This window comes from Pseudorca crassidens, chromosome 15, assembly GCF_039906515.1.
Source record: "Pseudorca crassidens isolate mPseCra1 chromosome 15, mPseCra1.hap1, whole genome shotgun sequence".
NCBI classification, from domain to species: Eukaryota; Metazoa; Chordata; class Mammalia; order Artiodactyla; family Delphinidae; genus Pseudorca; species Pseudorca crassidens.
In genome coordinates this window covers 5,981,250-6,008,191 of record NC_090310.1, presented here as the reverse complement: position 1 = coordinate 6,008,191, position 26,942 = coordinate 5,981,250, and the positions used below count along the sequence as shown (strand labels likewise).

Below are 26,942 nucleotides of genomic sequence, written 5' to 3'. Positions count from 1 at the left end.
CTGGTTCTGTGATCTGTCTCTGGGCCCCCATGCCTGGGCTGTTTTCACCCAGCAGGACAAGGTGTCACTCTCAGGCAGGCCCACCCCAGGGTTCGGGTGGCACCAATCCGGGTACAGGGACTGGACCCCGGGCATCCGAACTGGGAGAGACTTCAGGATACAGGAGCCAGCCCCCTCCCCTCCTTTAATCAAGCGGGGACCTTAGGCCGGAGGGGCCAGGGACCTGTGCACAGTACATAGCGTCCTGTCCTCCTGGTGCCCCCTGGTGGTGACAGCCTCAGGATTTCAGGGCTGGGAGTAAGGGACCCAACACCCAGCATGACTGCTAGGCATTACCTTGTTCGTGGTGGGATGGCAGTGGGGAAGCCGAGGCTTAGCACAGTCACGTGGGCGCCTGTTCTGCTTCTGCACCCCTCCAGGAGGGGCACCGCCTCCTAAACAGCAGTCCCCTCTGCGCGGTCCTGAGAGGCGAATGGGCGCCAGGCAGGGAGGGACTTGGTGAAGACTAAGGGGAGCTGTGTAGCCTGAGCTGTCTCTGGGGACTGAGAATTTTTATCTCCTGATTTAAAAAAGAATCAGTGGGTCTCCTCTCACCGAGGAGACTATCCTGAGGGACAGGCCCTAGAACAGTGGGGGGGGGGGGGCTTCCTTAAGTATCATTTGTCCTGAAGATGTGAGGACAGTTCACAATTAGATCTACTGATGTAATTCATTACCTAGTTGGACTAAAAGAAAAACCATGGTTACGTAAACAGGTAACTAAAAAGCATGTGAGGGCTTCCCTGGTGGCGCAGTGGTTGAGAGTCCGCCTGCCGATGCAGGGGACATGGGTTTGTGCCCTGGTCCAGGAAGATCCCACATGCCGCTGAGCGGCTGGGCCCGTGGGCCGTGGCTGCTGGGCCTGTGCGTCCGGAGCCTGTTGCTCCGCAATGGGAGAGGCCGTGGTGGTGAGAGGCTCACGTACCGCAAAAAAAAAAAAAAAAAAAAAAGCACGTGATTAAACAAAAACACCTGAGTAAAATAGGAATGAAAAAAAAGTCCTAAAAAATGATGAGCAGTTAGTAGAAACCAACCGCAAACATCAAATAGAGAAATAAGAAGTTTCCACTAAAGCCCAGAACCAGCCCACAATGTGCAGCCACTTGTCTAGGAATCTGACTGCTGAATGAGTGACAGAAAAGACACCTGGTCCTGGCAGCTCCCAGGCTGGACTGCAGCAGGGAAGGAACCATTTGGGGGCAGCCTCTTGGGTTTAAGGATCAGCTGTGCTGGCAAACAAAAATAAGCTACCAGTGCTCTGCCCAAACTAACCTCTCCTTCTAGACACACAGGCCGGCGTGTCTACGGTTGCATTTTTATTACCTCCACATTTTGAAGCAGTTCATGACCAGCAGAGTGCTTTGGGGACATTTTTTACAATAAATGGAAGCATTTCTTTAAGAAAAAGGCAATTGTTCCTTCAGTAGGTAAGCCTCCCGCCCCTCCCCTCCCCTCCCCTCCCCACCTGAGGGAGCAGCCTGTGGGGACCCGAACTGGTACCCTAGAAACATTCAGCAAAGCGATCCTTCGCCTCCCTGACCCCCTTCCCTCAGCAGCTGGGATGAGGGCAACAGACTCCTCACAGGTCATTTGATCTTGAGATCCTTCAAGGCTGACTCCAAGCTCTGGAAGGAGACAAATAAGATGGGCTGGTTCTCAGCTGTCCTGCAGACACCCCACCCACAGGGACCTGGCCTGGGACAGAGAACCTGGTCTTTGGGGTCAGGCAGACCTGGGTTTGAATCCCAGCCCTAAAGGAAGGTGCTGCAGAGGGTGCCAAGGCCCAGATGCCAAGGAGCCCTCACCCCACTGAAGTGCCCTGCGGGAAAGAAGGAGGAGGACTGGGGCATCCAGGTGGCTGCCAGGGAGAAATGGGCGGCCTGCGGGGAAGCGAGGCGGTGGGGGGAGGGCAGGCCTCACCTTCACATCCCAGATGCTCATGCCGCCGTCCATGCCTGTAGTGCAGAACTGCGAGCACTTGGCCTTCCCCCCACTGAGCACCGAGATCTGGCTGCAAAGAGGATGAGGGCTTTACAGATCCCAGCCTGTGCCTGGGCCGTGCTCCGGCCCACTCTGCCCTCCAGGAGCTCCCCAACTTTTGGGGGAGCCCACCCCAGTGAGTGTGAGTGTGTGTGCCCAGCAGGGACAGCCCAGGAGGCCGGGCTGTGAAGGATCACAGAGGACAACAGGACGGGGCTCCTGAGTCTGCTTTAGGGACGAGCAGTAGTCCTGTGCAAGGAGCACAGGGCAGCCGGGCAGCTGGAACAGGACGCACAAAGGCCTGGGCAGGGGGTGAAGGCACACATGCTGGGGGAATCAGAGTGATGGAGCATAGTAGGGTGGGGAGAAGAAGCAGAAGATGGCACTGAGTGGATGCAGGGCTAGTTCTGAAGAGCCTTGAAGGCCGGGCAGAGGAGTTTAGTTTGAAGACGTTGGGCCAGGCAGCCACAGGAGGGTTTAACTAGCCTAGGGGCAAGGTCAAAGTCTCGCCACGCTTCCTCTGATTTGTCCTGGGGTGGACGCCTGTGGCTGGCAGGATCCGGGAGTCTCTGGCTCTGGTTCCACTCTAGTTCCTCAGGGAGGCTGCTGCGAGACCCTTCATTCCGCCCCTCCCCCCCTCCAGTCACTGCCCGGCCACCCCCCAGAACGGTCCCACAGTGCGTCCTGAAAACTGAAAACGCAGAGCAAGGCTGACTGCTCTGCCCCACCTGATGCAAAATCTCAAGAGACTGACCAGCTTCCTAAGTGGGCCTGCACCTCGACGCTGCCTGGGTGGGTGTGGAGCTCGCCCTTCGGCCCCGCTCTCACCTGACACTGTTCTTGTGCAGTGAGTCCAGGCCCCCGCTTGCTGCCGTGCTGCCCTCCGAGCTCGCCTTCTTGTCGAGGTTCTGGAAGCGCTCGCGGGCCGTCAAGCCGCGCTGCGAGCTTTGCTTGGGCACGTCCAGCCGCCCACCGAAGCTCAGTGTCCCCGCGGCGCCGTCGTAAGTGAACAGCACCGGGAAGCAGTCGTGGCCCTGCAGCGGGGAGGGGCGGGGTGACATTGGAGCGCCCCCACTTTCCTCCCGGGGAAACCCAGGCCGAAGGGCAGGTGCAACGCCGAGGGGCGCCCGGCCACAAATCGGGGGGGTCCCAGAGGCTGGATGCAGGGCTTGGGTGTAGCACAGGGAAGCCGATGCCAGCTCGGGGACACAGTCGGCGACCCCAGGTGTAGTAACAGGGACTGGATGTCGGGGCTGAGCACCTAGGAGCAGCCCCCTCAGCCAGCAGGGCCAGTGTTCAGTTGAGAAAGCTGGTCTGGGACTTTCCTGGGAGCCCAGGGGCCCTTGTCCTGCCTAGACAGTTACACCTGCTCTGGGAGAGACCCCACAGCTGGACGTTTGTCTAGGCAGAGCAGGCCTGATCCCCCTCTGGGACCCCATTAGGTTTCCTGAGGCCTGAAAAGAGCCTTGACATAGGTGGGCAGGAGGAGGGAGGGAGAGTAGTGTCCTTCTGGACACACAGGACTGCACTCCCCCACAAGCACTCATTCTCTGAGTGAGGAGGTGTGGTCCTGTCATTTTCATTGGCCAATAAAATGTAAGCAGAAAGGTTAGGATCCAGGGCCCAGTTCTCCACTTCCCCTCCTCACTCCACGGGAGACAAAGCTCCCATCTGCACTGAGCAGAGCCCCCCTCACAGCGCCCACGCTGGACAGTCAAAGGGAGCAAGAAACAAACCTTTACTGTGTTAGGCCACTGCAGTTGGGGATTTTTTTGTTGTTGTTACCACAGCATAACCCAACCTATTTTGGCCAACAGAGATATGGATGGATGGGTGGGTGGATGGGAGGAAGGAAAGGAGGAAGGGGGGACAAGTAGAGGGCTGCCTGGGCATCTCGGGGCTCGCTGGGAGACCTGCTGTCACCGGCCCCTGCTCCCCCGCGCCCCCTTACCGCTGCCACCAGACTGTTTTCTGTGATGAAGGTCAGGGCCAGCAACGGCAGCGTTTCAGAGGCCAGAGTCGCGACGCTGAGTGAGAGAGAGACGTCAGCCACACCGGCCCCTCGTGCTCGGTGCCTGGGTTGCCCCCCATTCGGGTGACCTGTACTCACGCCATCTTCTTGTCGGCATCAGCCAGGCACACGGTGCTGTCATGGCTGACCCAGGCCACACGGCTGCCGCTGGCGGAAAAGCAGACCCCGTGCACCCAGCCGCAGCTGCTGCTGGACTCAAACATCAGCTCCCCGAAGGGCATCTTGGAGCCCCACGGGGTGGGTGCTGGCCGCTCCTCCACCTCCTTGATGTAGGCTGAGAAGATCCTGCCGGGAGAGGCAAAAGAGGGGGTGACCGGGGGTCTGGGAGGGGCCTGACAAGGGACTCCCTCTCCCAAACTGGCCTGCTGAGGCCAGAGCACCCGGCTGAGTCCAAGGGTACTGTAGCCGGCTTTCCGTGACCTGCATCTTCACGCTCAGACAAGTCTGGGCCTTGGTGCCCACTTTGGGCAATGGTGTGGGGTCAGGAGGTCTCCCAGCTCAGGGTCCCGGGAGCTCCCAGGACCCTTGGGGCCCTCACCTGAGGACTGACCATCCACGGCCGACGTGGCTCCCAGGGCGTCTCCTGTCCCCCTCACGCTGACCACTACACTCCAGGGCTAGCCCCTAGGATGTGCCCCCCCTCCTGCTCTGCACCGTGAACCAATCCTGCCCCCCTTCCTGCCAGCTCCACCAGTTCCACTCGCCATCCCAGGGCCAGCCCGGAGTCATCTGACAGGTCAGGGTGCCAACAAGAGCCTCATCAGGACCTCCTCCTCTCTGTGCCTGGGGCCTCTGGTGCCTGCTGTAGCGTCATTTCCCAGGGCAGATGCAGAAACCCAGGCCATCTGCCTGGAGCTGGGAGCCGGAGGCCTTGGGAGACTCGGGGGGCGGGGGGGGGGGTAATGGGCCCAGAAGTGACAGCCAGCCAGTGGCAGGTGGAGACTCTTTGTTCCAGGCCTTAAGATAACGAGGCAGGGTTTGTTCCAGCCTATCAGTCATTATACCTTAATGTGAAAAAGTACACCCACTCATTTTCCCTCAGATAGAAGCCAAGAAGCTGAAGGAGTGGGAGGTTCTCATGAGTACAAGAGGGCCTAGAAAAGAAATCTTGCTGACATTAAGTGGTGGCAAGGGGCACATCCTTTTAAGACTCCAGAGGCTGGAGAGAGGACCCAGGGATGACCCTTCAAAGAGCAAAACCTCACAGAAGCTCGACTGAGGCCCCCAGGTCACCTGCTGACAGCAGAGCTGGTCTGGAAGGTGGGTCGTGGGGCTCCCAGGACGGAGCTCCCCTCCACCCTCCGATCCCCGTCCCTGTGTCGATGGCAGGACCCCCCTCACCGGCACTTGAAGTCGCAGGAGCCGGCGGCCAGGAGCACGTTGTTGGGATGCCAGTCCAGGCTGAGGATGGTGGAGCGAATGGGCTTCTTGATGTGCTTGCAAACCCACCTGGACACGGCAGGCAGACAGGTAGGGAGGAGACAGGGACACACAGGTGGGCACCCGCCAACCCGGAGGCTCCAGGCTCCCACTGGGCCCTGTAGACCACAGAGATCCCAGGAGGAAGGGGCCTGGGTCCAGGCTAGCAACATGCCAGGTCCCATCCAGGGTGGGGACGCCATCCCTGGTCTTGCGACAAGCCTGGGGCAGCTCAGTGAGAAGTCACGAGGCCGCTAACTGGTCAGGGTTGGATTTGAACTCGACTCTTGGACTCCAGCCTGACCTCCCACCTGGCCTCTGCCCTCAGGGACCCCGGGGAGAAGATCATGACGTGCCTGGGAGCTTGTGAGTGGGCCCTGGAGTGTGATGGGCCGGGAGCCTTGGGCGAGTGATCTGCCTCAGGGCCTTTGCTCATCTGTAATGGGACTGCAGCAGACGCCCAGTCCAGGGGGCTGATGGGAGGGGGTGGGTCAGTGCCAATACATGTGCAGGGCTTAGCGTGATGCCTGCAGAGGCGGCCCGGGTGCTGCCTGGGCCCTTATTACTGAGACAGAGCTGTGGGAGGGCAGGGGGCTGTGCAGAGAGCCTTTCGCCTCGCCTCCAAGGGCCAGAGAGGACACACTTCCCCAGGGTCATGTGAACAGGGGTCCTGACTCCCCGTCCCGTGCTTTCTGGGACCCTCTTGTCCCACCACCTGTTGGTCTGCAGCCCCAGGTCCCTCCCAGCCCACTCTGGCCCCACCCAGGCACCCACCAGTCGTTTTCCTGCTCAAAATAGCAGATGGAGATGACACGGGAGCCACTGCCCACAGCAAACTTGTTCTCCTGGGGAGCCCAGCGCACACAGCGAGCGGCGCGGTTGATGCGCAGGATGACGAGCGTGGGCTTCCATGTGCGGCCTTTCAGCGTCCACACGTAGGCATTGCGGTCTGTGCCGCAGGTCACGATGCGGTTACTCTCGGGGGCCCAGTCGATGCCTGTGGGGTGGGAGGAGGCACTAGGCTGAAGCCATCCAAGCAGAGGTGGCTCTACAGTGTACGCATGGGGGGCCTTAGAGGCCACAATCGGGATGAAAGCTGCTCCAGGGGGTACTACTGGAGTTCACTGGGGGTGTTACAGCTCCCCCAGCTATCAGCAAACATGCTGGAAGGCCAAGCCAAGAGACTGAAAAGAAATGGGTCCTTGGTAATGCTGAGCTGCTGGATCACACCTTTCCTGAAGCCCTTAAACTTCTGAGTTTTTCAGTAACATAAACCAATCAATGTAATCCCTTTATAACTTAAGCCACTTTGAATCAGCGTTCTGTTACTTGCAACCCAAACTATCCTACCTAACATAGTGAGTAGGTGGATGGCCCAGCCCTGCCCTGTCCCCTGCCTTCTTTCAGGAAGATGACCCCAGCCAGCCCAACCCACCTGTCACCTGCCCGTTGTGCTCCTTGAGCTCGTGCACCTGGACCCACTTGTTCCCACTCTTCTCATAGATGTGCACCTCGTGGTTGTTGGGGCAGATGGCGATCTCTGCAGGAGAGACGGGTGGGCGTGGGGAGGAGGCATGCGTGCCCAGGCTCCCCCATGACTCCCCACCTTCTCAGGCCACCTGAGCAACACTTTGTCCTCTGCTAATGCACTCTCCTCCTCTGCCTCAGGTCCTGCTGGGCCCCCCTTGGGATTCCTCCCCAGGGGCTGGCCACCCCTCATCTGCATCCCCCAGCCCCAGTGTCCCCAAGGCAGTCTCGCAAACCTGCGGGAGCTCTCCCTGCCCCCTGCTCCGCCCCTGCTCCAGCCACGGTCTCCTTGCTGCTCCTGATGACACCAGGCTCTGCCACCGCGGGGCCGTTACACCCACCCTGGCCTTCGCACGCTGGCTCCGTCACCTCCTTTGGGTCTCCATGCAAACGTCACCTCCCCTGAAAGCCCTTCCCTGGCCCCCTTTTCTAAACTAGTGCCTTGGCTCCATCGCTTTCCCCTCACCCTTCATGTTTCCTCAGAGCTCATTTCACTGCAGGTTACATTTCCCATCCCCAAACCCTCCCGTAGCCGTGAGCAGAGGGCAGACCCGCTGTTGTGCCCACCCAGTCCTGGCACCCAGAGCAGTGCCTGGTGCAGGCAGGGCCGTGCTCTCGCCTCCAACCCTCAATGCCCGCTCGCCTGGCTGCCCTGCTTGGGTCCCTTCCCTCCTAACACTCAGGATCTCAGGATCGGGGGTCAAGCAGGGGGACAGCTTCCCACGGCATCCGATGGTGGGGGGAGGGCACTCACGGGTGCGGTCCTTGTTCCAGGCATGGCAGCTGATGGGCTCCACCAGGAAGCTGTGATAGGCCATGGCTGCTCGGCTCCTGTGCCCAAGACAGAGAGGGAAGCCAGGTCAGCCCCGCCCTGCCCAGCCAGCCTCGCGGGAGGGCAGCCAGGGGGCCACCCTGGCCTCCCGACTCTGGCCTAGCGCTTTGCTTCCCTCCTGGGGCCTCAGTTTCCCTCGTGAAACAGCAGCTCTCATGGGATGTGTCCGAGGCTCCAGGGTACAAACACAAAGGATGGGGTGGGGAGTGGAGGCGGGGAATGGGGGTGTGCGCGAAGCCACTACCATGAGTGGGGTGTGCTGGGACCCTGCCCCAAACAGGCCATCACTCATCATCTGTGCCTCAGTTTCCCCAAAGGTGGAAACTCTCGCTCCCCAGGAGTGAACCAGGTCTCCTGGCCTTTGCACATGCTGTTCCTTCCCTCTGCAGGGAAGGCCAAGCCTGATGTGCCTTGGAGGCCAGTTCTGTCCACATTTCACACCAGCGTGCTAGTCTCTCTACACCACCAAATGTCCACCCCTGTTCTATGCGGCAAAGTCCTGCTCAACTGGAAAGACCCAAAGAGAGCATCACTTCCTCAAACCCATTCTCTCCCCACCTCAGCTTCCCACTCATGGGTAGAGCCCAGCAGCACTGCCTACCAGCTGTGTGACCCCAGCATATCACTCGCCCTCTCTGAACCTCAATTTCCACATCTGCCAAATGGGAACAGGAATCCGGTCCCCCGCCCGCCAAGGTGTTAAGAGGGTGAAATAAGACGACACACCACGCCTGGCACATAGTAGGTGATCATGAAATGGCAGAGCTTTGTCTAGAATGGATGTGCCGGCACCCGGCGTGCTTCACCTGTTTAGGGGTGGGCCTCCCGGCTGGACCAGGGGCCAATCCAGGGGCCCACGAGCCTCAGGTCTTCTCACTGGCTGTTCCCTCGGCCTTCGAAGCTCTTCCCCCAGATGCCTGCACAGCTCCCACCCTCGCTGCTGCCATTCAAGTTTGTGTCCAAGGCCACCTTCTGAGCAAGGCTGCCTCCCACACCACCTCCACACTCCCTAGGCCCTAGTTTTCTCCAGGGGATAATCTTACTGAACGCGAGTTACTTTGTGCTCATTCATCCTGCCCGTTTGTCTTTCTCCCCTGCTGGAAAGTAACGAGCTTGATGGAGACACACACTTCTGACCATCTTGTTTACATTTCTATCCCCGGCGCCTAAATGCGTGGCACATAGTAAGCACTCGATAAATATTTGATGAACACAATTGTTTACTGCCATCAGTGTCCAGCAGAGTAAGTTATTTTTTTAAATGTAAAAAAAAAAAAAAAAAAAGCCACACCGCATTCCCTGAATGCTGCACTCACCAGCTCTAAGCCCTCCTGTATTCTCGACTTGAGCCCCAGATGACGGATGTGAGGGCTGCGGTTGGAGGGGAAGCCACCTGCTAGAGTCACGTGGCCCTGACGTGGGTGTTCCCAGGCCCTCGGTCACCTCCCCCACCTGACTGGCAGGTTTGTGGCCCGAGGCTGGGCCCCAGGAAGGCCGCTCCTCAGCCTGGATCTGAGCCCTGACCTCCCCGGAACCCTGGGGTCTCTCTCTGCCCCCAGGGGGGGTCTCGACCAAGACTCCTCTGGGAGGAACAGCACTGAGTTGCGGCCCAGGTACGAGGGTCAGGCTGCAGTGCCGTCCATCATACTGCTGGGGACTCCGGGGCTCAGCGACCACAAATCCCGCTTTAATTTATAGCAGGAAGTCCTGGAAAGTTCCTAAAGCGGCACAGACCACCGCGCACACGTGCACAGAGAGGGCAAGGGACCACCACGCCTGTTCCCGCAGGCCTAGCGCAGGGCCCCGAGTGGGTCCCTGGGCAACATTTGCTGAGAAAGAAGGTGGACACACACAGCCAGGCTGAGGCCACACACGCGCGCGATCAGCCTTGCACGTGCGCATGCGCACGCACGCACACACTGCTCCCATACACACACGCATGTCAGCCTTGCATGCACACACGAGCACACCGCTCCCACAGCGGCCGCCTCCCCAGCCTCTGTCTCCTTATAAGGCCTCTTTGTGTAAAGCAAAGGCCCCGGAAGTGGCCTCGGAGCCCAGGTCAGCAGGCCTGACGGGGTTTCCCCAGGCACTTCCGCTGCATCCGGGCTGGGTGGGCCGGGGTCATCCACGTCTCCACCGCAGGGAGGGAGCACCTAGGTCTGTCCACTAAGCCGTGCTGCTCTGCCTGCCCCCATTCCCCAAGGTCACAAACGGGGCAGGGGGCGGGGCGGGGTGGTGGTGGTTAAAGTAAGAAACTCACTTCCAAACGCCAGCTAGGTTCTTCTTGGCCCCTGACTCCACAGGAGGCCAACCACCCCCTCCCCTTCACCCCAGGCGGCCCAGCAAAAGCCCAGGGGGTCCCTGGACCCTAGACTCAGACGGAGCAGAACCCAACTTCCCAGCTCCAACTGTCCCAGGCACACTGTCTGGCCGGGCATCTCTGCCCCTTGTCGGCTCTTGGTGAGTGTCCAGACGTGTGGGCCGGGCTCTAACAGCCTGTCTAGGGACTTTTCAGAGTTCCAGGCTGTGAAGATGGAGACACTGGCAATACAGAGGACAGCGGCCCCCACACTTGCCAATATCGCAGCTGAGAGGGCTTGGGGACCCTGCCCATTGTTTCCTGGGACCCAAAGATTCTCAAGCGGGAGAGGGAGGGGCTGATAAAGATGACCACAGCACAGTGGGACAGGCAGGTTCAGAGCACACCTATCAGCCGACCACACTTTAGCATAAATTCAGACAGAAATACTCCCTAGTCTACTGACCCACACTGTAAAGGGGGGAGGGGGTACGGGTGGAAGGGGTGGGAGAGAGGAAGACGTGTTTTCCCCTTTTCATAACTTTTTCATAACTTCTGCAAAGCGGTTGAAAGCAGCAGGGCCTCCCGAGGACTCCCTACCGCCACAGGTTACAAATGCGGAAGTGGCAGCCCAGGGAGGGGCGTGGCTTCTCCAGCCACTGCAGGCTTGAGGATCATGGGATCATTCCGTGTGGTCAGATCCAGGAAAACAGCCTTCACACCAGGCCACCCCGCCACAGGAACTATGTCTTAATCATTCCCAGGGAAACCTCTACCCTACCGAGGGGCGGGCACTGCCCGAGTGTGGACAACGCAACAGCTCAGCGGTGTCTGCTGGTGGAGGCAAAGGCAGGCTGAGGCCATGGCCCCGGGAAACCCACCCACTCATCGCTGTGACCCTGTGAGTCAGCATTGTGGACCCATTTGATTGTCAAGGACAAAGAGAGAGGAAGGGGCCCTGAGGATGGCGTTGGGACTAGGAGTTCACGTCTAGTGCTCTGTGCCCCCATCACCCTGGAAAGAGAGTGAGGCTGGGGGAGCACGGGCCAAACTCCGACAAACTCCCCCAGCTGGCTCTAACTGTCCCCCACCAGCCTGGAGCCGGGATCTCTCTGTGCTCCAGGTAGCTCTTCCCCCGTGTCTGGCACACAGTAGGTGCTCAGGATGAATGGATGGGGGATCACGCAGGGCTGGGAGAGCAACATGATGGCTGGGAGGAGCTTTGGGTCTCCAAGGTGGGGTGTGGGTCTCCAGGCAGGGGGTGCCAAGGACCATGTACCGGGGTGTGGACATAAGCTGCACGGGGACAGGTATATTTGTTTTGTTCACAGATGAATCCCCAGTACCAATTAGAGTGCCTGGCACATAGTAGGTGCTCAATAAATATTTCTTGAATGTGGTTGCATGAATGAATCACATCCGTCTTATGGTATACTTCTTATAGACCAGCCCTATTATTTCACTGGTACATGTATGCAATCTGTAAATATTTACTGGGGAGTATGCGCTCAAGATTTTTTCCTGATAGCGTCAATGATCCAAAAAACTTGGAAATCGTCAATCTAAAGGGTCCTCTCTGAGGATTCGGGGAGAAAACAGCTCCCTTCCAAAGCAAGGCAAGCCAGGCGAAGCCCCCAGCTGCCCAGCCAACGGTCTCAGGCCTCCCATCTCTTTCTTACATGCTGGGTGCAAATTCTGACTCTCTCCATACTGACTGGGTGCCCTCCGCCCATGTTTCCCCCACATCTCTATCCAGAAAAGTCTGGGGTTGGACCAGGCACCAGCTGTAGGTTCGTTCTTGCTTTCAGAGAAGCTTCGCCGGCCCAACCTTCTCTGAATCCAGAGGTTTGACTGCATTGGAGGCTAAACCAGGCAGGAGCTGCCTGGAGCAAGGATCTCTGCTCTGCAGGCACTCAGGGAAGTCCCCACCCAGCTCAGCCACTCCAGGGAGCTGCCAGCAAGCCATTTTGCACACGTGCTGAGCTGTTACTCAACTTCCTGTTGTATGTGGAACAGCCCTCCTCACCCCAACAGACCAGCCAATCCTAGACCAGCTCCACTCTTGAGGTCTTACAAACCAGGCAAAATCAAGTCAAGAAACACAAATGAAAATAATCATAAGGTACCATAAAGCATCAGCTAAAATAATCCAAACCAAACAAAACCTCAAACACATAAAACTCAATGCTGGCCAGACTGTGGAGAAATTCTCATTTGTTGCTAATTTGTTCAGCCTTCCTGAAGGGCGATGGGGTAACATTCAATCCAACCAACTGGGTGGGAACAAAACAGAAGAGAAGAACACAAACAGGAACTTAAAATATGTTAACATTTTTGGTGGCATAAATTCATTTTGGTGCTAAAAAAATAGCCGACTTTTTTTTTTTTTTTTAAAGCAAACATGTTCATAATAACCCTCTTTAAAATGGTGACAGGATAGAAAACTCCAGATGACTACAAATATGGAAAGAGAAATAGTGATATGAACATGTTGTTATAAGACCTATGTGGATAATATACAAACACTTATGTAATTATGTAATTAATTAACTTGGCTTTTTTTTTTTTTTTTTGCCACTTGGCTTGGGGGATCTTAGTTCCCCCACAGGGGATCCAACCAGTGCCCCCTGTAGTGGAAGCACGGAGTCCTAACCACTGGACCAACTTGGCATCTTTAAATGCCCAGAATTTACCCAGGACTTTGACATACATTCTCTCTTTTACACCCTAAAACAAGCCCAAGAAGTTTTCCAGTGTTTGTTTTAACCTTCATCTCGTACAGGAGGAAACAGACTCAGACAAAAGCCAAACTTTGGTCAAAGTCACCCCACTCCTAAATGGCACAGTTTGGGATTCTGACCCCAATCTCAGAGTTTAGGTTCACCTGGACACTGATAAATGTAGGCAAGCCTTATAAATAACAGCAAGGACAATAACAGGGCATGTTTAGTCCCTGTGTGTGCCTTACACTCATGATCGTATTTAAGCCTCACAACTTGAAAGTTCCCCATTTTCCAGATAAGCAAAGTTGAGGCCCAGAGAGGTTAGGTGGCTTGCAAGGTCGGTGGCCAGTGATGGAAGAAGCTGGCGCTCTTACCAGTTTCTGGTCCCGGAGACCTCGCCGGCGGGGGTGCTCTTAACCACCGGGCAACACTGCCCGCCAGGCGGGAGGGGCCGGGGGACAGCCCGGAATAACCTGAGAGCCTCGGTGTCCGCACCAGGCTAGCTCCTGCGGCTTCACGCCAGTCACTACTGTGTCACTGTCACCGCCCGAGGTCCCGGCCCTGGTCGCGGTCCCCACGCTGCCGGCAACGGGGGGCGCCGCTCGGAACGCTCCGGTCTAGCGCCCGGGAGCTCAGGAGGGAGCGTTCCAGACCCGGCCCGCCCCTCCCTGGACCGGACCCCTAGGACCTGGCCCAGCTGGCGGGAGGCGGGCTGAGGGAGGGGGCGGTGGCCGGCAGGGAGGGAGGGAGGGGAGGGGCGAGGCGAGGCGAGGCGAGGCGGGCGGGGGCGCCAGCTCATTTCCCGGCTGGAGCAACCCGGAAGGCTGGAGGACAGAGGGGAAGTGACTGGGCGTGGGGCCCTCCGGCCCGAAATAACGGGGCACACCGACGGCGGGGCAGAGTCTGGGGGGGAGGGGGGAGGCTGGGGGGGCGGGGAGGCGGACGCGCGGGCCGGGGCGCCCCGAGGGCGCAGACTGCGGGGGGTGGGGTGGGGAGCGCTGCGGTTCCCTCGCCCGGAGGAGGCCGCCCGCCCGCAGCCCGTGCCCCGCGTGTCCCCTCACCTCCAGGCGGGCCCCGTGTGGCCCTTCTCATCCCCGATCTTCCGGCGGCCCCTCGTTGCGTCCTCCCCACCAGCATGAGGTCGCTCCCCGCTCTCCCCACGCCCACCCCACCCCCCTCCGGGCCGCTCCCGCGCCCCCTCACCTCGGGGCGCCGCGGCCGCGGACTCTGGGCAGTCGACGCGCCGAACCGGCTCAGGGCCCCGCGCAGCTCTGCCACTTCCTCGTGGGCGGGGGGCGGGGCCTCCCGGCTCAGCCCCGCGGGGACCGGGCGGGACCCGGGCGGGCGGCTAGCGGTTGGAGAGCCCTGGTCCCGCCCACCCCCCGGGGCTGGGGCCGAGCTGACCCGGGGCGCCCTGAAGGCATCCGCCCCTCGCCCCCTGGCGGGCGGGGAGACTGAGGCTCGGCAAGGGGGACACCGCCCGGGCGGGAACCCGAGCCCTGCAGGGCGCACAGCCCCCATCCCCGCGAGCGGCCGTGGGGAGCGCCGGTGACCCAGCAGCTTAGCTGCCTCTCCCGGCCTCGGGCCCCGGCCGCGCGGGGACCACCCCTCCATTCGCGATAGGATGCCCGCTGGGCGCCGAATGTGCGGGGTGTGGGCAGTCAGGGGAGCCGAGGCAGCCCGCCCGCCGCCGGGGTCCTCGCTTCAAAACGGGGCCGCCAACCCCCGGCTGGTCCAGTTCCTTCTCAGTGCCGACTTCCTGCCCCTTTCCACCGCAGACCGCTTCCGACCCTTAAGTTACCCAGCGGCCTGGCAGCCGCCTGTATGTGGGTCTTGGGTCAGGTAGGCCCGTAGGTCTCTCCATCCCTGCCCTCTGCCTCATCAATGGACATGTGGCCAGGTGGTCCCTCCCGCTACGATTCAGCTCAGCTGGTCAGCCAGGCACTAAGCAGCATCACGGATGGGCGTGGGGTCTTCGTGGGTCTCAGGAGGTCCGGGGCCAGGCACCCACCCTGTCAGGTCTCCCCGCTTTGAGCCATGCTGTTTTTCTGTCTGGAACACTTGTCCCACCCTGTCCCCACCTGGCCCACTTCCCTTTATCCTGCAGGACATGAGTGAGTGTCTCTTAGGTCACTCTGTCCCTGACCCCCTCCTCAACAGGATCCTGTGCTCACCAGTCATGGCTTCCATTACACAATTCCACACTTGCGGGCAGCCGGGAGAACGAAAGGTGTCCAAAGGTGAGGAGCACTTTGAGGTGAGCACACAGGGTGCTTGGGAAACTTCAGCTTCAATTAGTAGGACCCTGGCCTTCCTGGCTCTGAGGAGACACTGAGTGGCTGTCAGCAGGGCCCCCCATCCAGCCTTGGCAAATCCAAGTGATGGCTTTAGTCAGAAAAAAGTTTCAGATGGTCTGTACTGGCCACCCCCATCCCGTAAGGACAAGTGCAGTTTAATGCTGAGGTGACATTTGTGTCCCTGCCTTCCATTTACCCCTCCGCAGCTTTGCAGATGCCCAGGGAACCATTCCAGGTGGGACTGAGCCCCATCTCTGATGGCGGCCCCTGAGTGCTGTCACCCAATCAGCGTGTGGTCTCCCCGCCCCACCTCCTGGACTTGTGACCTGAGACGGTGGGTCAAAGCAAAGCCCAGGATCTTGGATGAAGATAGAGGGGAAAGCAGCGCCTTCTGGAATTTGAACACGAAACTGGAAGAGCCACAGGGAAGCCCGACAACCCGGGGTGGGGGTGGGGAGCGTGATGGAGAGAATCCCAGGAAATGACCAGAGCCCTGGTCAACCTCTGACTGGCAGCCTGAGCCCAACCTGCCTCCGGGGGTTTCTTCAGGTACATGAGCCAAGGAATCTACTTTTTAAGTTGGTTTGAGTTGCTTTTCTGTTACTCATTCCTAAAAGCATCCTAACAAATATGCACACCTGAGGACTCCCTCTTCCTCACGAAACTGAGCTAATTTGGTAAGACTCAAGCTTAGTGTGAGCGGAAACCATATTTGTATTATTCACTCTGCTCTTCCCGGCGCCGAGATCAGTGCCTGGCAGCCAGGAGCACTCAGTATGTATTTGCTGAATGAATCAATGAATGAACAAACCAGTGGGGTTAGAAACTTGAACCCACTTCCGGCTCTGCCGCTTAACCTGTAGTGTAACTTGAATCTTCTTGCAGTGCCTGGGTTTCTGTATCTGTAAAGTGAGGCTAATTCCTAACAAGCACTGCCCGGCCACCTCAGAGGCCTGCGGTCACTGTGGGAAGACCCAGTAGATGGGAAACACACCTCAAGCTGGGAAACGACAGGGGTATTATTTGAAATGGCTCCCTTGGGGAACAGTCTTCTAAGCCTTAAGTGGGGCAAGTCCTTGGGTGAGGAGAACCTGGTGGTGGAAGAATTTCATCTGGAGCTCAAAGAACAGCTCAGAGAGCTTTCTGTTTCTGCCCGGAATCTGCCTCCCCTGGTGCCCTGGGATGAAGGTCCTACACTCTACCTTCTTCCCTGCCTTCCCAGGATCCCCAGGAGGCAGACACACACCCAGGCTGACTCCTCAGGGCTGGCTGACTTGAGGAGGGCCGTCAGCTGGGGTCTGGTGCAGCGTTTCAGGGCCATCAAGGTCCTCCCTGGCTCTCTGCTCCTTCCTTCTTGCTGCACTGGCCTTACTGCCTCTTGGTCACAAGATGGCAGCCTAGCTTCAGGCTTCTGGACTCAGGAGGTGGTGGGCTGGCCAAGGCAGCGGGAAACCAGGGAGGAAAACCTTCCAGAAGCACGCAGCGCTATCTCCTTCTGTCTCAGCCCCTGCCCACCCCCAAATGGGGACCATAGGTCTTCCCCTGAGATCAAAGAATTGACACCCGGTACCAGGAGGGAAGAGGGGAGACCCTGGGCCTCCTTCCAAGGCCACGCACACATGGAGGTCTGGAGCACACACAGCACTCCTCAGCCGGGGCCTGCTCACACCCCTTCCAAGCCACAAGGCTCAACTGAGAAACCGAGGTCTACCAGGAGACCCCACAGGTATCGCCGGGGGGTCCCCTCCTGGTTCCAATGACATCACCCTGCTTCTGAGTGTGGTGACAGAACTGGGCTGGGTCGCTAGGCATCTCCCCTGCCTGTCACCACCCAGCAGGGAGCGTGCTTGGCGGTTACCCCTGGGGCTCTGGAAAGGCTACCTTGATACAGGCTGCCCTCCCTCTCTGAACTTGAGTTTTGTCATCTCTAAGATGTGGCAGTCACAGTTCTAACCCTGCAGGGTTGCTGTGAGGAGTTCCTGCATATCAGCTGCTTCCCTTGGTGCCCGGCACAGTGACCTTGTGTGCATGGCACACATTCTTGCTGTGTTGGATCCGCCCATCCTTCCTCATCAAGCCCCACTCATCAAGCTCCTCTACCTTAGCAGCTTTCAAACATTTTTGGCCATGACCCCCACAGACATATGTTGCGGCCTAGTCCACAGCCCCCTGTGTATCTGAAACAGAAGTACCATGAAGCAGAACTTACTACACACAATGCAGAATGTTGTTTTCTCCTCCAAGTACCAGCCATGATTTTACAACCTACAAATGGGCTCTGACCCTCAGTTTGAAAAACTCAGCTCCAGACCATATTTCCTTTTTTTTTTTTTTCCTGCCGTGCCGAGTGGCTTGCGGGAGCCTAGTTCCCTGACCAGGGATCGAACCCGTGCCCCCTGCAGTGGAAGCACAGAGTCCTAACAACTGGACTGCCAGGAAAGTCCCTCCTCCCCTTTTCTGAATGGACCTAGTGGATTCATTTCCTGTTACTGCTGGAGCAACTCACCACAGAGCGGGTGGCTTGAGACAACGCAAGTGTCTTCTCTTACAGCGCTGGAGGTCAGATCTTCACAGCCCACATCAGTAGCTGGAGGGTGCTGGCGGGGTGCTGTTTCTTCTGGAGGCTCCAGGGGAGAACCAGGTTCCTTCCTGCAGCTTTTAGAGGCCTTGGCCTTCTCCCACCCCAATCTGCTTCTACCCCTTCATTTGCTCAGACTCTCCCCTGCCCGCCTCCCTCCTTTAAGGATTCTTGTGATTACACTGGGCTCACCTGATAATCTAGGCTCAGCTTCCCCAGCTCAAGATCTTTAACTTAATCCCATCTGCAAAGCTCACAGGTTCTGGGGATTAGGGCGGGGACATCTTTGGGGGGCCAGTAGTCTACCTACCACACCCAATATTTGAATTAGACACACACATAACTCACATAACTTTATAATGTATAGACCATCTGTACTATTCCACGTGGGGTAGCTTAATGGCCTCACCGACATCGCAGGCACCTGAGGGAACCCTAGGCCTTCGCATCACTGCCTCACTGGGCACACATGAGAACTAAACCACTTGCGTGATTGCTGGGTCAAACTGAAGGGGCCATGCCTAAGCAATTAATCTGGGTTCTGAGGCCAACCCAGTTTTCTCAGCATATTCTAGAAAAAACTTTTTTTGGTTAGCGAATCCTTCATACACCACTTCCCACCCTACCCCACTCTGCTATTAAGGGTCTCCGGGGCCTAGTATAGGGCCAATGCCAAGCCTGAAGGCAAACCTCGGCTTTACTGAATAACAGGAACTGCTAACCCTTTACTACTCCCATTTTACAGGTGAAGATAGTGAGGCTCAGAGATGTTAACTATGTTGCTCAAGGCTACGCAGCTTGGCAGAACTATGACCTGACACCAAAGCCTCCAAAGGGCTTTGGCCACTGTCTCTCCAAATCGGTAGCGATTGTGGACCGAGGACTGCTCGGAGTCTCACAAGCAGGGCGAGATGAGAAGGGACCTTCCACCATCTCAGACCCCAGCACTGCGGGTTTCTGGCTGCCACGACAGGGATGGGCCTTCTTCCATAGACGTGAGATGGCCCAAGTTAAAAAAAGAAAAAAGATGACTCTAGGCTTAAGTTCTTAGAGGCCAAGATAGTAAATTTGTTTCTTTCACAGAATACATCGTTTCTCTAAAAACCTCTGGAATTGCTCCCAAACCATGTGATTTAATGAAACTAAAAAGAAATTGGTAGCTAATTCCTGTTTCTTGGCCTGCTTTTGTCTATCCTTGTTCTGTCACGACAGCCTTGCCGATGTACTGGTACAAACACGTGTACACAAAGGAGCTCCTGCCATTGGTGGGGGGTGGGCAGGGAGGATGCCACAGTAAACGGGAAGAGGCAGGTGCCCAGGTGCTGGGATTCTCTCCTGGAGGGAAGTAATGCTTCCCATGGGTTAGCAAAAGGGCAAATTTACTCTTTTAAGAATATCACGATGTCCTTTGAGAAGTGCTATTACCAGCGTTGTCCTAACTACTAGAGTTGTGTTGGAATCACTGCTCCGCTTCTGGGCACACAGCCATGCTCTAGGCTACGCTGTATTCATTTATTTGCGCCTCTCAAGAGTCTCAGCCTTGAAATGTCAAACTCTGTGTCTAATTATGATGAAGATGACTTAGTCTGGGTACAATAATCTCTAAACCAAAATGACAACTTGTGCTTTTTCTCTCCCACTGCACACTCCCCTGCACACGCCTGCCACGGGCACTGGGCAGGGGCTCCCTGGCTGCTCATTGGAGGCGGGTTTCTCTGCTGCCTGTATGCAAGCAGGCCTCCTCTGCCGAAGTCCTGCACGGCTAAAACACAGCATTCGAGAACCGGTTCTTTTGGGTAAAGGTTGTACAAGATGGCTCAATATAAGAAACTAAGAATCTAAGGTTCTACCCTAAAAACTAACTAGTATAACAAAGAATTTACCCATCTTTTCCTACTAAAAATGCAAACGGTATAAGGAGACAGAACCAAGAACACATTCAGTATTTTTATTTAATTTTGTAGCGAACAATTTACATACCTCCCCCACCCCTTCCTTTAAGTTAGTGTGACAATTTTCCATAATAAACTACTTAAAGAGAAGCTTTGGTCAAGAATGGAATGAAATAGCAAAACAAAAAACCAAAAAACAAAACCCAAATCACTGCTGCTTTTAAAAAACCAACACTTTCACCAATTATCCTCAAACAAAACACACAACAAGGTTTGCGCCATATGTGTCTTCAGTGTTTCCTGGCGGCCGGCTCTCCTGCCCATCATGCGAATGGCGGAGCTGCCCGGCGCAGCCTGTCCGTCCTCATGCTGGATCTGGGCGGCTCACTCAGCTTCACATTATCCGAAGGCCCTGGATAGAAGACTCTAAGGTCTGGAGAGCGGCAGGAAGAACACCGATGGTCAGTGGGGACCGGCCATCCTGGCGTTTTCCCCAAGGCACTACCCCACACCCCCTCCTTCCTAGCTGTGACCCGCTCCCTCTGAGACGGACTCCGGGACTATGGCCTGCAGGGACTCTCCCAGGCAGGACTCCCCCTGCTGGCCCTTCCAGGCCCTGCGCCTCCTTGTCCCCACGGCCCCAGCCCACAGGCTCTGGGCACACGCCTGCTCCCAGGGCACGTATGTGCTTATCATCTGTGTCACTGGCCCTCACTCCAGGTGCCCTGATGGCAGGCACTCCCGTGTTTCTGTGGCCCCCATGCAGTCAGCCTGGTGCACAACGCCTAGCGGTGCTCAAAGGCGGACGGACCAGAGAGGAAAATGCGCTGGAACTTCCCAGCTAACTCGCACAGGAGAGAAAGGACTTGGCCGCAGGGATCAAAGGATGAAGGGCGGAGCTACCTGCCCAGGTGGAGCTAATTGCACAGGTGCACGATGCCCCAAAGCAGGTGAAGGTAACAAGGGTGAGGAGAGACTTGTAGAGGCAGCAACATCAATCATGGAACCGCACAGGCAGTGGCAGAATTCTGTAAACGTTTAACTTCTGGGGGTTAAGTCCGCAGAGTTGCACACCTGAGCTGCTCTCTTAGCCCCGCCCCTCCTCCCCACCTCCTTATCCCAACCCCGAAGCTGGAGGGTGCAGAGGCCTCGGGGGTTTGTCCCTCATGGTCACAACACCCCTCCACGCGGCCTCCTAAATCCCTCTAGCCCAGAACCTCCTGGCCACCCCCTGCCCCCCAGCACGGCTGGAGACACATCCCTGCCACCCGTTCACTCCAGCAGCCTCTGTCCAGAGTCCAGGCCACCTGCACGTCACAGCAGGTGCCTTTCCACGTCGGTTCCAGAGCAGCCCCCAGCTGCCCACAGGCAGGGCCCGCGTGCAGCACGCGCCCCCTGAGCCTCTCGGCTGCTCTGCACGTGCTGCCCCTGCAGCTCAGACCGCTCGCCCGGAGAGGCAACTCAGGCAGTTCGTGCAGCCCCCCAATTCCTCAAGGTGTAAACAGAGGCGCTGGCTCCTCTCCCGGAGCTCCACCCGACCCCCACCCTCCTCCCTCTCCCACGACGAGCTCCCCGAGGGCTCCTTCACGTCCACGTCCTCAATGCCAGCACCTGGCCCGGCACCCAGCAGGCAGGCAGTGAGTGCTGATCCGATTAGTTGGTGTCAACCATGAACACATGTCTACAGAGTTCAGCTCGTCCGGGCCCAAGCTGGGGCCCGCCACAAAAGCAGCCCCCAGCCCCCCTCAGTGACTCCGAGGAAATCCAGAAGTGTGGACTCCACCTCAGTGAGCAAGTGTGGCTCTCTCCTGCTAACAACTCCCAGGGTTTCAAGAGAACCACAGCCAGTGCACTGCACTCCTGACGTGCACTGCGCTCCTGACGTGCACTGCAGTTGACGGCTGGGTCCAAGAAATGAGGACCAGTCTTCTCATGGGAAGACTTTTAACACAAACGAGATCTATTCTGAAAGATAGACGATACCTTGAAATCCCAAATGGTCATGGCTCCATCGATGCCAGTAGTGCAAAATTTGCGACAATCTTGCTTGTCCACCTCATAAATAGACACTTGACTGAAAAAAGGCAAAGACAAGAGAGAGACTGTAAGGCACATGGTGAAAGTGAGCTCCAACCTTCCTAGAAGGGTAACAGCGTCTTCAGGAAACAAATTGTCTATCAATTCCTTTAAAGTGTCCATAGATATTAGTCTGTAGCCATCTGACTCAGAAAATATTAAAATGTATTTTATTACCAGATGTCCAGAAAAGAAAAAGACTGGAAAGAGAGAAAAGTTAAGAACGTGCATTAATTAGAGGGACGTGGAGAAGCAGGACAATTCAGGCCACACAGTGTGTACCCTGCGGAGCCAGGAGAGGCCACGACCACAGCTGTGACTGAAATGGACACACTGCTTAAAAAAATACTAGAGGCATCATGAAGCACGACTGAAATCCAACTGGCTCCAAACCAAAACTCCCAAATTACCCTCTAGGACAATGAGGGCATATGAGTCAAAAGCTCTCCTTACATTTGAAATTAATCATTAATAATATTAGCAACATTCAGACACACCACAAAATTCCAACCAAGCTCAGCAGAGGAGATTGATGAAACAACCTGGCTTAGCCCGATTATCTGAAAAACTTTCAAGAAAACCAATTCCACAGCTCAGACAATATTTGTCTTTCTCCCCGAAATGCCTAGAACATTCCCTCTGGGGAAGGGGATGGCACACACCACCTGTTTCTGCACAGCCTATGGGCTAGAGAATAGCCTTTACAATTTTAAGTGCTTAGAAAAAAATTAAAAGGCTATTATTTCATGATATGAAAATTATGTGAAATTCACATTTCAGTGTCTATAAAGTTTTATTTTATTTTTAAATAAAATTTTAAATTAATTTATTTTTGGCTGCGTTAGGTCTTTGTTGCTGCTCGCGTGGGCTTTCTCTAGTTGCGGTGAGCGGGGGCTACTCTTCGTTGCAGTGCGTGGGTTTCTCACTGCGGTGGCTTCTCTTGTTGCGGAGCACGGGCTCTAGGCACACAGGCTTCAGTAGTTGTGGCTGGTGAGCTCTAGAGCGCAGGCTCAGTAGTTGTGGCGCACAGGCTTAACTGCACTGCAGTATGTGGGATCTTCCTGGATCAGGGCTTGAATCCGTGTCCCTTGCATTGATTGGCAGGCGGATTCTTAACCACTGTGGTACCAAGGAAGTCCCTATAAAGTTTTACTGAAATACATCCATGCATATTTATCTCTGTACTGTCCATGGCAGCCTGCAGGCCACATGGCAGGGCTGTAGTAGTTGTCATGGAGACCACGTAGTCCTCGGAGCCTAAAATTTACTCTCTGGTTCCTTATACAAAAAGTGTGCTGACCCTGCTCTAGGGTAAAGAGGACTTAATATCTGCAAATAAAAGCAGTCACGCCAATCTGCAAAGGTCTTTTTATTCCTAACCTCAAAGTCTCAAAAAGGCAACGAGAGCTGTCTCTTTACAGATACACAGTCTGCAGAGAAGCTTAAGAGAACCTAACAGAAAATAATTTTGAAAATCTTTCAAGACAGAGAAACTTGAAAAGTGTGGAGAAAAGTTCTGCTATGCCTTCAAATGACTACTTTTCAATAGAGCACAGATTATTTCCAGCCTATTTTAAGTCCAGTGGCCCTTTCCGCTGAACATAACAACCTGCAGTTAGAAATTCTCTTGAAGAGGGACTTCCCTGGTGGTCCAGGGGCTAAGACTTTGGGCTCCCAATGCAGGGGGCCCAGGTTTGACCCCTAGTCAGGGAACTAGATCCCACATACTGCAACTAAGAGTTCGCATGCCACAACTAAGACCCAGCGCAGCCAAGTAAATAATAAAAAAAAGTAATACGAATCTTATAAAAAAAAAAAAGAAGAAATTCTCTCGAAGAGAAAGTCTAGAGGTTTCCATTATTCTTCCCATGATCATCTCCCACATTAAAGTCTCTCAACACAAAAGGTCTAGTCAAAGAATACAGTGCAGGGCTTCCCTGGTGGTGCAGTGGTTAAGAATCTGCCTGCCAATGCAGGGGGCATGGGTTCGAGCCCTGGTCCGGGAAGATCCCACATGCCGCGGAGCAACTAAGCCTGTGTGCCACAACTACTGAGCCTGCGCTCTAGAGCCCGTGAGACACAATACTGAGCCTGTGCGCCTAGGGCCCATGCTCCACAAGAGAAGCCACCGCACCCCGATGAAGAGTAGCCCCTGCTTACCACATCTAGAGAGTGCCTGCGCACAGCAACGAAGACCCAACACAGTCAAAAATAAATTAAAAAAAAAAAGAACACAGTGCATTTCTCCTCTAGATTAAAAAAAAAACCACCAAACTTTCTAGACACGACACAATTCTACTGTCTTATTTAATCACAGACGCCTGATGAAAAATAAGTAAAGGAGTTTTTTGGCTTTGTCATAATGATGCTGAAAAATCTGTCTCTCTAGTTAAACTATCTTCTTACTTGTACACCTTACTTGAAACCCATGGCTGAAGTGACAGCTACCTTTCAAACAGGATATGACTGTCAGGTGCTCAGTATTAGAGGAACACGACATTCAGGAAGGTCTCCTTTTGTCCTCAGTCAAGTTTCTGAGAAAGCAAGACCCAGAAGAGGCTGCATGACAGGCCGCGCCAGCTCACGGGCCCGCAGCAGGGCCTGTGTTCCGCACGCGGGACGCCCAGACCGTCTATGCCCTGAAGGACATAATGACTACGTGGGGGCGGCTCGCTCTCTGTGACGAGTTGGAAGTAAGAGCCTGCAGCCGGGAAGTTATAGACCCCTCACCGCCCCCGTTCCTGAATGGATGTCTGGGCCCGCAGGACAGAGAACATCACAGGGACCCGTCAGGAAACGAAGAGGGGAGAAGGGCAGCCCGGTCACCTAACACTTCTGCACAGCCGTCGGGCCAGGGGCCGGGTGGCACCTACGTGATGCTGTTCTGGTGCAGCGTCTCCAGGGCCGTGTTGCGGTCCTCGGTCGTGGCCCGCTTGTCCATGTTGCGGAAGCGCTCCATGGCCGACATGTTGCGCTGGATGCTCTGTTTCGGGATGTCTAGCTTCGAGACGAAGGTCAAGCAGCCACGGTCGTCGCAGCTAAAGAGCATGGGGCAGCAGTCATGGCCCTGAAACGAGGGATCAGTCAGGCCCTGCGGGGTGTGCGCCCAGCGAGTGCCCTAGCAGAGCGGCCCCACCATGGGAGCCTCTGGAGCTGCTTCCCCTACAAGGCTGCTGCTCTGTGCTTGTGCGCACAGCCACAGGGCACGCCCTGCTCCCGTTCTGGAGAGTAAGCACAGGCTCCGGGGCAAGAGAGATGCTTACAGCGGCCACGACGCTGTTCTCCGAGACGAAGCGCACACTCAGGAGGGGCAGGAACTCTGTCTTCAGAGTTGAGACCCTGAACACAAGAACAGTGTTAACCCGAGATGGAGCGGACCACGCAGCCTCTTCAGACACAGACGACAAAGAACCCGTTCTCATGGGGGCTTGGCAGGATGAACGAACACTTACGTTAAGAGGAGTCCCATGACCCAAGCCTCCAGGAATCTCCAGCATGAGCCAGCCCTGAGGTGACCCGCAGACACGCAGGCCTCTGCCCCCTTTGGCTGTGCCCACCCCTCCTGCACCCACCCCTCCTGCATCCCTGCTCACCACCAACTGCCCTACACTGCGGTCCCAGGAGCGCTGGTTTTCTGCCGCCTCGGCCTTGGCTCCCCCTGCCCCGTTACCCACACGCCCTTTCTGCTCCTTCTGCTTTTCCAAAGTCCACCCCAGTCTCTGAAACTCGGCTTGAGTTTCATCACCCCCACGAACAGCCTTCCTGGACCACTTCAGCCTGCAGTGGCTGCTCTTCTCTCTGGCCTCCTAGAGTTGACCATCACCGGCACGCAGGACTGAAGGCCTTTCTCTGCTCCCTTCTCCTCGCCTGTGCTCACATGGGCTCCTAGAGGGCTGGGACCACAGACATTTATGGGAGTCTATTCTGTGCCCTGCCAGGCACTGGGGCAGGAGCTACGGCCACCGATGAACATGACACAGTATTGGCCAGGCAGGAGCTCACATGCAAATGGGCCGTGTGTGTGTGTGTGTGTGTGTGTGTGTGTGTGTGTGTGTGTACACATGTATGCTTCATGATCATCTGGCCGAGAAATTACACAGATACGGCAGCAAACATGCTCGCTGATGAAGTAGGATCATATGGCTCCATGTAAAAGATGATGCGTTTTGAAACTGTGTCTCAGGAGACACCCCTGCCCTATCCCCTTCAGTACGAATGGTATTGGATTAAAGTACTAACACCTCATCTTAGGCTCTCCTGTGGCATACCTGGCTCTTACTACATGAAATACTCTGATGTGGAGAAGGGTAGCGGATGTAATCTGACTTGCAGGACCGGAGAAGCCAAATAATAAATCAATATGAAGGTAGACAAGAGCTTCTAATATAAGCATGTGCTAAGAGCTTATTATGCATTACAATAAACTGTACAGAAATCAAACAGCCATGACAAAACATTACTGAATGACAAACAGCAAATTACTATACAAAATGTATACCATAATCCCAGTGGAGTTAAAAATGAAAAGATATATGTGTCTACATATGTAAAGAAATCTTCTGGAAGGCTTCATAATTTAGACTGGGGGTGTGTTTAAAAATTAAAAAGAAAAATTCACCCCAATCAGTAAAATATATATTCTTTCTGAAATGTCACTTTGTTGTCAGTGTGGGGCAGTGGGAGTCAGATGTGACTGGTTCCCTGCACAGGGGACAAGTCAGGAAACCCTTACAGGTGGGTTACCTTTTTTTTTGTTTGTTTGCTTTTTTTGCGATACGCGGGCCTCTCACTGTTGTGGCCTCTCACGGTGCGGAGCACAGGCTCCGGACACGCAGGCTCATTGGCCATGGCTCACAGGCCCAGCCGCTCCGCAGCATGTGGGATCTTCCCGGACTGGAGCACGAACCCGTGTCCCCTGCATCGGCAGGCGGACTCTCAACCACTGCGCCACCAGGGAAGCCCCAGGTGGGTTACCTTCAGCTGCCAACGGAAAGGATTCACCGGGACAGAACCAAGATTCACAAGCGGAAAGGACTGCGGTCACCCTCTCTCTCCCTCTAGACATGATAAGCAGACACAAACTGAAGTCTGATGAGACACACACTGCTCTCCTCAGGGCTGAGCAGGCACCTCTTCACAGCGAGTCTCTGAGATTCGGGCTTCCCCAGTGCACACACCAGGGGGACTGGCTCCCAGGGTGTCAAGTGTCACTGCATGAAGGCCCACATGAATAGAGCACTGTCCA

At 55.9% G+C, this 26,942-nt stretch overlaps 2 protein-coding genes across 5 annotated transcripts in view; both read right to left on the bottom strand.

Annotated features, from left to right (window-relative positions):
• Positions 1–1,342: 1,342 nt before the first annotated feature.
• On the bottom strand, positions 1,343–14,162 carry ARPC1B (actin related protein 2/3 complex subunit 1B). Of its 3 annotated transcripts, none has more exons than XM_067705612.1 (10): positions 14,058–14,162; positions 7,752–7,828; positions 6,906–7,010; positions 6,245–6,467; positions 5,393–5,500; positions 4,130–4,336; positions 3,971–4,046; positions 2,848–3,053; positions 1,960–2,050; positions 1,343–1,664 (listed from the first exon to the last, which is right to left on the bottom strand). In XM_067705612.1, the coding sequence occupies exons 2-10, from the start codon at positions 7,813–7,815 to the stop codon at positions 1,626–1,628; spliced, it is 1,119 nt and encodes a 372-aa protein (XP_067561713.1). In that variant the 5' UTR covers positions 7,816–7,828; positions 14,058–14,162; the 3' UTR covers positions 1,343–1,625. The 3 variants fall into 3 exon arrangements, with proteins under 3 accessions (XP_067561713.1, XP_067561715.1, XP_067561714.1); XM_067705614.1 differs by lacking the exon at positions 14,058–14,162 and adding an exon at positions 13,916–13,974; XM_067705613.1 differs by lacking the exon at positions 14,058–14,162 and adding an exon at positions 13,229–13,480.
• Positions 14,163–19,661: 5,499 nt separating this feature from the next.
• ARPC1A (actin related protein 2/3 complex subunit 1A) overlaps positions 19,662–26,942 on the bottom strand; it is a 28,008-nt gene continuing 20,727 nt past the window's right edge. For both annotated transcript variants that reach the window (XM_067705610.1, XM_067705611.1), the window contains exons 7-10: positions 24,961–25,036; positions 24,571–24,764; positions 21,605–21,695; positions 19,662–20,054 (exon numbers count right to left, since the gene is read on the bottom strand). In XM_067705610.1, the coding sequence (XP_067561711.1) occupies positions 20,016–20,054; positions 21,605–21,695; positions 24,571–24,764; positions 24,961–25,036 (400 nt within the window). In that variant the 3' untranslated portion in view covers positions 19,662–20,015. The remainder of the gene's footprint in view (positions 20,055–21,604; positions 21,696–24,570; positions 24,765–24,960; positions 25,037–26,942) is intronic.

Coding starts and splice junctions, on each gene's coding strand:
- ARPC1B (XM_067705612.1), bottom strand. CDS start 7,815: ATGGCCTATCACAGCTTCCTGGTGGAGCCCATCAGCTGCCATGCCTGG. Junction 6,468..6,905: donor GCACAACGGGCAGGTGACAG/GTGGGTTGGGCT, acceptor CCCACCCCACAG/GCATCGACTGGGCCCCCGAG. Junction 2,051..2,847: donor CTGCACAAGAACAGTGTCAG/GTGAGAGCGGGG, acceptor TCCTCTTTGCAG/CCAGATCTCGGTGCTCAGTG.